The sequence below is a fragment of the Choloepus didactylus genome, chromosome 11 (assembly GCF_015220235.1).
Source record: "Choloepus didactylus isolate mChoDid1 chromosome 11, mChoDid1.pri, whole genome shotgun sequence".
Taxonomy (NCBI): Eukaryota; Metazoa; Chordata; class Mammalia; order Pilosa; family Megalonychidae; genus Choloepus; species Choloepus didactylus.
The window spans coordinates 90,613,735-90,623,872 of record NC_051317.1 but is presented as its reverse complement, the minus strand read 5'-3'; the positions used below and the strand labels follow the sequence as shown (position 1 = coordinate 90,623,872).

Here is a 10,138-nt window from a genome sequence, read left to right as displayed (position 1 = left end):
TGGCCCCTCCTCCCACGGGACTGAGCCTGGCAGGGAGAGGCACTGGTCCCCTGGCCGCAAAAACTTACAGATTTCGCTGATCTCAGCAGTTCCACGTGTTCATGAGTGTTGTATGAAGTATGCCCAAAGTCAGATTGCTCTGTGGTGTCCAGTCCACGCAGTTCCTGGCTTTCTACCTACTTTCCTGGAGGAGTAACTAAAACATACATCTCACCACTCTGCCATCTTGCCCCCATCTGATTCATCTTATTAATGCCTTATACAACATATAAGTTATCTTATTTTATTATTATTTACAGAAATGTAGCATGTGGTGTAGATCCACTAAGGCCATTCTGGCATCTTCGTCATGTGTTGTGTTCAAGATGGCTACCTCCGTTCTTACCAACATGTCCTCTTTGCAGCCCAGTGGGCAGAGCGGAGGGGCTCGGAAGTACATAGCCCTTATTGTTTTACTTAGAAATTGCACACTTTACTTGCACTCTCATCCTATTGGCTGAAATCTAGTTACATGGACACACTAACATCCAAGGGAGGCTGAGAAATGGAGTCTTCACTTCAGGTGGCTTTGTGCGTAGCTGAAATTCGGGATGTTGATTACTAAAGAGAAAACAGGGAGAATGGGTATTGGAACTGCTAGCCACAGGCATATACTTGGCTTGAAGCATGGTTGGGATTCTGACAAAGGCCTGTGTAGCACCACACCAAACTGTGCAGCCCTCTATAGCTAGCAGGGCCTCAACAGTGTGTCTTTTGAAAAACTTCTTGAGATATGTTCCTCTCAGAATTTAATTCCTAGATGTTTCTCCAGCCATGCGTACATATTTCCTTTTATTATTAGAAGATACAGTTATCTAATTCAATGCATGTTTTTTTGACACAGGAAACCTGAGCTAGATTTAGTGACTTTTGCCCCTGCTAGTGAAAAAGTTTCCAAAGCCTGTTTTCATCCTTCCTCCCAACTCCACTTAACCCTCCTTCTCTCCCTCCCTCCTTCCTACCCCTTCTCTCTTCTTTCTCTGGCTTTCCTCTCCACCCCACTCCCTCTGTCTCTCTGTCTGTCCATTGTTTCTCTCTTCTCTCTTCAAAATTATGGTGCCCTGGAGTTTCCTCTCCTTAATCCCACTGCCCAGCTAATTTCCACATTTTGATGAGAGGGAACAAGACAAGGGAGTGGGAAGTGGAGAGGATGAGGTCAGGCGGTGAGTCACGAGTCTCTCTCTTTTTCATTCTTTTTTTAAAACTTTTATTATTAGTTTTTATTACACAAGTAATACATGTTCATTGTAGAAAAATTAGAAAACACAGGAAAGCATAAAGAAAAAATAATCACCCATAATCCTGCTACCCATAGATAACTACTATTAACATTTTAGTGTATGTCCTTCTAGCTTTCTTATGCATATATATACATACATAGATATATTTTATATATTTTCCTTTTTGTACAAATATTGTATCATACTATATATACTGTTTTATGTGTTCCATTTAATATATATTGTGAACATTGTTGTTTATTCCCTGAAAAAATTATCCCGATACTACATGCTCACTGTGGAAAAATTGGAAATTATAAATATGCAAAAAGAAAACATAATTGTTCCAAATCTTACCTCCCAGATATAAATGCTGTTAATATTTTTGTAATTGTCCTCTCAAACTCTTTAATGCACACATATATACAAATAGTTTTAAAGTGGGATCATATTGTAGATATTCCTTGTCGTTCTCTTTTTGTCTTTTAACAATATAGCTTGTACATTTCAGTGGTGATTATTCTTAATTGGTGCATGATATTCCACTGAAACGATATTTCACCAACCCTATAATGTAGGTGATTTACATTTTTTCCACTTCTCCAACTAGTGCTGATATAAACATCCTTTCTTGCATATATTTTTGGAATAAATGAATAAGTGCATCTCAGCTTATGTTTTTCAGACCTGTTTAAAAGGAGAATTTCTTACAGTGGTATTACTGGCTATGCATATTATTAAGGCTTTTGAAAACAGTATATTGCCAAAATATGTTCCAGGAAGCTAGAATCAATTTACACTCTTGCTGATTCTCTAATAGAATGCTCATTTCCTTACTCGCTTGCCATTGGGAATTTAAATTCTTTATACTCTCTGATACGTAAAAGAAAAAGAATATCATATTAAATTTCATTTTTAATTTATAGCCTATTCAAATATTTTTCATGTTTTTAATTAGTGCATTATTTTATTTCATTTCTCATTGCCAGTTTGTATCCTTGGTTCCGTTTTCTTCTGGAAAGCTTAATTCTTTTTGAGTCATAAGATGTCACTTATTCATGCATTCATTATTCACTCATTCAGTAAATGTATTTTCAATATTTGCTCTGGGTCTTGTACTGTTAGGTGTTGGGGATATAATATTAAGCAAAATAGATATAGCCACTGCCTTCTTGAACTTAGAGTAGGGGAAAGCAATTATACAAGCAATTAAACTGAAAAAAGTGCAATAGGAAAGTAGAGAATGCAATGGGGACACTTGGCTGGGTAGGTAGTGGTGCCCAAGCTCTTGACATATATTAAAGATTCATGCTCTTTATTGCATATATTGCAAATATTGTTTTATTGTAATTTGATTTTTTTTTCTGTATAGAAGTTTTGCATTTTTAAATCACTCAAACCTATCTGTCTTTTCCTTTGCGGTTTCTCCCTTTGATGTCACATTTCGAAAGACTTTTCCCTCACTAAAATTTCATGAAGGTTCAGCAATATTGCCTGTTAGTTCTTTTGCATGTTTATGTGTTTAAACATGTAACTTGACTTCATCTAGAGTTTATTTTGATGAAAATTATAAGGTATGAATCTAATATTTTCCCCTTAAAATGGCTAAACAGTTATCCTGATGTAATTTAATAATCCAACCTTTACTCATGAATGTCATCTTTATAATGGGCTCAATTTTATGTTCATGGGCCTACTTCTGAACTTTATATATGATTTGTTCTGATGCTAATAGCAGCTCTGATTTTTCTCATCCTACTTACAATTACCTGAAAGTTGAGCATTTTGCATTGGGTGAAGTGCTCGAACACAAAGAATTGAGAGGCACTGCTGAGGAATGGATGTGTGGGGTACAAAGTCAAGTAGCATAATATCCTTAATTCTTTCAACTTTGAGATTTTCAGAGTCTGAAATTCCAGGTATGATCATTGTTATTGTGGCCCCTTTGTTGTCTAAAATAAATTAGATGTTTTATGCCTTCTGAAGTATTTATTTTTTTCCTTTCATTCTGAAGTTCAGCTTTCAGCAGGTGGCAGTATTGCCAAACAGTGACTATCCCAGAAAATTTTACAGGAGCACCAAGGAACAAAATGGTCCCAAAGGATTTTAGAATTTCCCGCAAGAGCTTTAACTCATTAGAGGAGGCATCAGAGCTGCTACTTCTAAAGCCTTCTTTGTACCCCTGAACAAATGGCACAGCCAGATGCTTGCAGTGAGTCTGTTTCTAGATGCATACAAAATATTAGTGGACAGATTTTTTTAAGTGACTTCTTGGCTTTAGGCGTTTCTTCATATATTTAGTCCAAAAGTGCCTTTGGCCCCAGCTAGTGACTCACTTAAAACCTGGAAATATGGTTTTAAACAATATGATTGTAGTATGATTCCACTGACTTTAATTTTCTTTATATTTGGTGGGATTTTTCAGGTTTCCCACAAATAACATATATTGCCCTTGTAATCTGAAAAGAAAATCAACAGGGGTATTACAAATATGGTGGTAAAATGGATGAGTATGTGCCACAAAAGTTTTACACCTTTTTATGTTTCAAGCATTTGGGTCTGTGCAATGAAATAACAATATCCCTATAGTCTTGGGATTCAATGTTCTCTCTTTATCCCAGAGATCACCTCAGGGTTATTGCTCATCTGAAGTGAATTACTAGCAAGAACTCAAACAGCAGAACTCTCTTGTAGAATCACATCTGAGAAAGTCTTTGGTAGGTGAGAGGAGGGTGGGGTCAGCTGCTAAAGAGATGTATTGGCATGTCTCATGGAGACGGCGAATTACATCTTGCAACCATGAACCAACATAGCTATCAGGACTTTGGATGCTAAATTTAATTTTAGGACTTGCAACTGAAAGAGGATGTTTAAACCTTGGAGTGTGACCACAGGAAGGCTGAATAAAAGATATGGTGGCACTATGAATAAAAGATAAGGTGGCAGAATGTATTTACCTTAGATATGGAAAGCCTGACTAGATAATCAGACAAATTCCCATCTCCATGATTAGCTGCTATAGCCCTCTCAGACATGGAGGTGAGACCTGAATTTATTAACAGTCTTCAGTTGTACGAAGGGCAATTGCATGGATGGTAAATGTTACTTTTACAATGAGACTACAGAGAGATTGAGCACAAATTAACCAGGCAGAAGTGAACTTAGATCAGGCATTTAATGACTTTTCTTGGATTAGTAGGAACTATATTGAAGCTAAGGGTTCAACACTGTATAGTTGATGAGTGGGAGAGGGTAGAGACAGGAGCTGAGAACGTGCTCAGTTGAGCTACTGTATAATTTCAAAATTAGTGGACCTTAAATGAAATAAACTCAGGGGATGAAAAGAAGAAATGGGTGTATCTATATCAACCAAATTCAGGAAAAGATATTGAGCTTTAATCAAACCTAATATATGAAGATTAGGGAGATAAATGTCAGATAATCTGGGAGTGGCTACTTACTTTATGAAGGGAATATTGACCTCAGAAGTATCTAAATAGCATAGTCCCACAACTGTTGTAATTACAAGTATCTAATTTAGAAAATTGTGATTTTCTCATATAACTTTTCAAGGGTAACTCTTTATGTGAAGCCAGGCATGCCTATAACCATGCATTAATTACCAGTTCATTGGAAAAGAATTCTGGACTCAAGAATAAGATCAATAAGCGGCTGGTATGATCTAAATAGAGACCTGCATAGCCTTTTTATATCGCTTCCAAGCCTTTAATTCTTTTTACTTTCAATCAAAAGAATTCAAGGGTAATATCCACAATGCTGATATTAGGTCAAGCCATATGAAATTGCCATTTATGTAGGTCAAAAACAGTCAAATATCAGCAATTTCATATGATTCAACCTAATACAATAAATAGTCCAGTTCATCTATCCTTCTCTTCATCTTCACTAAAGCTAAAGGCTTTACTATATTTCTTAGGTCAAAATATTGGTGAACATATAAATGCTTTGTGCACATAAGTACTGAGAAAGTATAGGGTCGGGATTAAAGATGCGTCTTGGACAAACCACTGATCAGAGTCTAGCTCATCCTTCAATTGTATTAGACACTGGTGACTTTAAGATTTTCCAGACCATGGAAAATAAGAAAAGAAATGCAGAGACTTGATCTCTCAAACCATGGGAAACGGGTCAAAGGAAGAACAGGGAAATATAAAAAAATTTGTATCATGTTCCTAGTTTAGTGGAGGAAGATCACAAGAAAATTGTGAGCAGAAAAACAAAGTGTGTGCCTCCTCCTTTCTAAAATACAGTATTGCTTAATGTGTCCTGCTTTCAAGATTATAAGCATAAGACAAGACACCAAGTACACATTGGAAAAGTCATATCTGCATAGTCATCTAAAATGAGACAAGCTTAGCTTAACTAAAAATAATTTATTAACAATGTAGAATGTTAACTATTTTACGATCTGAGCTAATTCCGGCATGCCCTATGAGATTTAACACTATGCTGATGTGCAGACGCCATGCTTCAGATTTCAATTAAAACAAAATGTGATAATATTCAATTTTACATTTGAGGGTAATGTATATGTTACTACACCATTTCCTAAGTGGATTACTTCATTCTCCAAGAAGCAGAAAAAGACACCATTGGATCAAAAGGAAATTAGTTGCCCATATGCATTGTACAAAGGTATTAAGGTTATTGTGTATTTACAAAATTTAAATATTTTTCATATATGGTTTTGGTTGCATTATAAATTAAGATATTCTTATGTTGAAGCTCTTGGATTCTGACAGAATGGAAGACTAAATGTGAATGAATGCAGAGAAAGCAATAGGTGAGGTGGTATATGTTTTGTTATATTATTATTCCTAACGATATTGATAGATTGGATTTTTAAACATGGTTTTGCAATTTTAAATAGATTTCTATGTTTAAAGACTTTTTTCATACATGATAAATTGTTATTAGCATGAGATTAGCAAGAGCTATAGAGATACTATTATACATGAAATATCTTTCCTCTATATAATACATTTTAAAAAAATCTTTAAATAATTTAAAAATCATAATTCTTGCATCTGTCATGTGTGGTTTAGAGCAGACATGCACAATGTCAGCTTAAAAAATCCTTTTAAAAACAGCCTGCTTTTAAATCTGTTCTTTTTTCCTGATAGCAGCTGCTTTCAAATGTAAAATCATCTGAAAGGGCTTGGGGAGTGGGAGGGGTGGATAAAAGTAATAGGAAAGCATAGAAAACATAGTCAAAAACCAATAGCTATGTGGTTCAGCTGTCTAGAGGTCCTCTGGTTTGTGATTTTTCATGTTTTCCCAACGGTGGGTTTCCAGGAGGAACCGCCTAGCTTGAGACGAGACAACACAGCCCAAAGAATCTTCTCTTCCGTCTTCTAACCAAGGGGTAGGGAGTTAGATTCAGAAGGCTGCTGTCATCTGTGATGGAACAGAAGAACGTATGAGCAAGATACGAAAAAATAAACTGCTTTTTATGAAGTGGCTCTAAAAATCCACCAGGCTTTGAGTCATAGTTTCTCAGCCTCATCATATTTTGGACCGTGTAATTCTTTATTGTTAAGGTCTTTCCCAAGCATTGCAGGAGATTTAGTGGCATCACTAGTCTTTACTACCTAGATGACAATAGCACTCCCCCATCAGCTGTGACAATCAGAAATGTCTATGGTAATGGCCAAATATCCCCTGGGGGAACAAAATTGCCCATAGTTGAGCACCACCACTTAGAATCAAATTAAAACTGTTTGGAAGCAATCTTTCAGTTGGGAGAGGAAATAAAGCTTATTAGAAAGAGTCCATGATTTCAAGATTGACTTCTAAAATTGCCTCTGCTCTTTACTAGCTTTGTGACCTTGAACACGTTACTTGAACTTATTAAGCTTCAGTTTCCACATCTATAAAATAGGGTACAATAATACTTACCTTAGGTGAGGATTCAGTGAAAATATCCATGAAAAGCATTTAGCTTGGGTGAGTTAGCTTGGTGTCTAGCATGGAAGAAGCACTCAGTAACTGTAGCTATTATCAACTATTTTCCTTTACATAGGACCAATGTCTTTATTCCATTCCCCACCTCATGTCTCAGGGAGAAGTTACAGCTACTCCCTGTTGAATATTTCTCTGACACTTTCTACAGAACTCTGTACACAAAAACATTCAGAGAAGATTGCCAACTGCTAAATTCATAAGTTTTGGGCTTGAAAGTTTTAGGACAATGAAAAGTAGAGGAAGAAATAAAGCAGTAAACCAAATTTGGTCTAATAATTTGGGTTTCTAAGAAATAGTGCAGTCTAAAAAATAGGGTAGGTAGACATGTCCTGTTGGAGCAGAACTGGCCTGAAGAAGTTCTGCTGGGCTTAGTGTGGGTTCCACAGGTTGGAGAAGGACTGTAGAGAATAACGTGGAGACTGCCGACTGGAACAGTGCTAGGACATGGTCAGACTGAAGCTACAGGCAACAACAGCTAGGTTGACACTGGCAAATGTTATGTACCCAAGCTCTGCTGAGACAAGTTGTATTGCCCTTCTGTAGTGGAGGTAAGGGACTCCTTCCTCTCCACCATCTGAACCTTGGGAAAGGGCCCAGAGTCAGATGAGATGGCTACAATGGAACATGCCCAACCACAACAGAACTGTTTCATAGAAGATGGTTTGTTTTTCTTGATTACTGATTCCTAGAAGTTCAGGAACTTGCTAAGAACAAAACCAAGACCTGGTTTTCCAGTCATCTTACATAATTTGTGTCATCCAATAAATAAATCCTCTCCCCTTTCCCAAAGACTGTAGTGGTTCATACTTATGTCAAGTAGTATCACCCACCAAGGTTGACAGTGTTCCAGGAATGGAGGGGTGCATTATATTATACATTCTATATGGAACTAGAGTCGAAGTCAGGGAAGAACACAGGTACCCCATCTGGGCACATCAAATTATTCAAACACAGTCCACTCTCCCAGTCTCCACAACTTAAAATCTTCTATTAAAACTCACATTCTGTTAACATGGAGAATAACAGAACTATCTTTGTCCTTTCCATAATGGAAAATAACTCACTATGATCTAGAGGTCAACATTTCAAGAGCTAAAAATAGAATCTCTCTTTTATAGTTAAACTTACTCCAAATAGTTAAGATAGTGAAACCAATGTCAGATACTATGTATGAACCTGATTTTTTAGGAGAATATTTTGGAGATTAATCATGATATATTTGGAACAGAAAGAAATGATAAGTCACTTTCTTATTTTTGGGAACTCTTGCCTTTTTTACCAACAATCGATCAATGATCTTAATGTAATTGGATATGGCGAAGATACAGCAGACACTGACAGGTAAAGAGTTCGGTGGGAGTAAAAGATTTGGGGAGTAAAAAATTCCCCAATGGTAAAAGATTTGGAGAGTGACCTAATTCTTTTATATATATATATATTATTTTATATATTATAAATTTATAAAAAATATGTATTATATATTATATAATATATTATATATTATATAATATATTATATACATTATATATTATAAATTTATAAAAATATATATTTATATTTATAAAACTATATATTTTATATATTATAAAATCCATTTTGGATGTGTATTACTTCCATTACATGAGGAATTGTCTAATACAATATTGTATTTACAAAGGAAAAGTGTATATGTGTATGCTGTGGTTGTATGTCTACTCCTATGTTCTCATTTTTATGCATTAAAAGCACACAGGCATTATGAGATTTGTGTCAAGACTGACCCTTGTATCTGTGCATTCATTAAAGCTTTCAATAGCACAATTCTCCTCACCTAGTTTTCTTCATTTTATCTATATATAAAAAAATATAATTTTTTTTTTTTTTTGCAAGTGAATGGGAAGTTGTTAGGATTGATGAGAAAGTGCCCAGACATTAAGCAAAGGGTAAGTACCTATTAAGGATGACTGCTGACTTGGAGAATCCAGGGCTTGTCTGATCATCACCTAGCACCGAGGTGACACTAAAGCTTAAAAATTCTTGGCAGAAATTCAGAGCAGCTTTCTACACCGTAGGAAGCTGACACCTGGAGTAAATGCTGAAATTCACCAAGCAATAGGAATGCCTGGAATGGTTTTAAGTGAATTCAGCTCCAAGGAAAGATGTCTCGCCACATTAATTTAAATTCCGTCTCTGAAATGATGGGCTGGGGAAAAAATGTGAGCAAATGGGATGTTTCCCCAGCCATTCTAAACTTTCTGTGCTCATCCATTTGAACTTGGAAAATCTTTGATTTTTATTGCAAATGTTTTTTTGGGTATGTTTTATTAAGTAAGACTTTTACAACATTTTTTCTCCAAAATGCACAATTACAGAAAACTATAACCTGAGACATTAAAAGTTTTAAAATGTGAAAATGAGACGTGAGAAAGGGACTGGGGAGGAAGAAGAGCATCCAGGAAAATGAAAGAAAAGGGAAAAAGAGAATTCAATCATCAGTAAAATCAAACCTTAGTCATCAATGTTTAATACCTGGATGCCGCTGAAGCCAAGGACACTGGGTCTCCTAAGGCACAATGACATCATTTCTCTACTGATCAAATTTCTTTTGCTAATAAAAGATTACTTATATAGAGTATGTGTTGCAAAAAAGAAGGGCTTGTAAATGAGAAGTTTTCAAATAAACTCAGGGCTTGAGTTTAAAGTTATGTTCTCAGACATAGTCAAGGTACGCACTTTTAATTGAATTGCAGTTCCAAGTTTCTATACCAGAAAAAAAAGAAAAAAAGACCCTCTGTTAACCCAGTGGTTTTCAAACGTTAGCTGCATCAGCATCACTTGAGGGCTTGTAGAAAGCAGACTGCTGGCCCCATCTCTAGAGTTTCTGAATCAGTGTGTCTGAGGAGGGGCCAGAGAAT

The 10,138-nt window shown here is 36.0% G+C and overlaps 1 protein-coding gene across 3 annotated transcripts in view; it reads right to left on the bottom strand.

Annotated features, from left to right (window-relative positions):
- Positions 1-1,261: 1,261 nt before the first annotated feature.
- Positions 1,262-10,138, bottom strand: part of LOC119506428 (regulator of G protein signaling 7 binding protein) — a 135,231-nt gene continuing 126,354 nt past the window's right edge. For all 3 annotated transcript variants that reach the window (XM_037799469.1, XM_037799470.1, XM_037799471.1), the window contains exon 6: positions 1,262-6,677. In XM_037799469.1, coding sequence (XP_037655397.1) covers positions 6,586-6,677 — 92 coding nt within the window. In that variant the 3' untranslated portion in view covers positions 1,262-6,585. The remainder of the gene's footprint in view (positions 6,678-10,138) is intronic.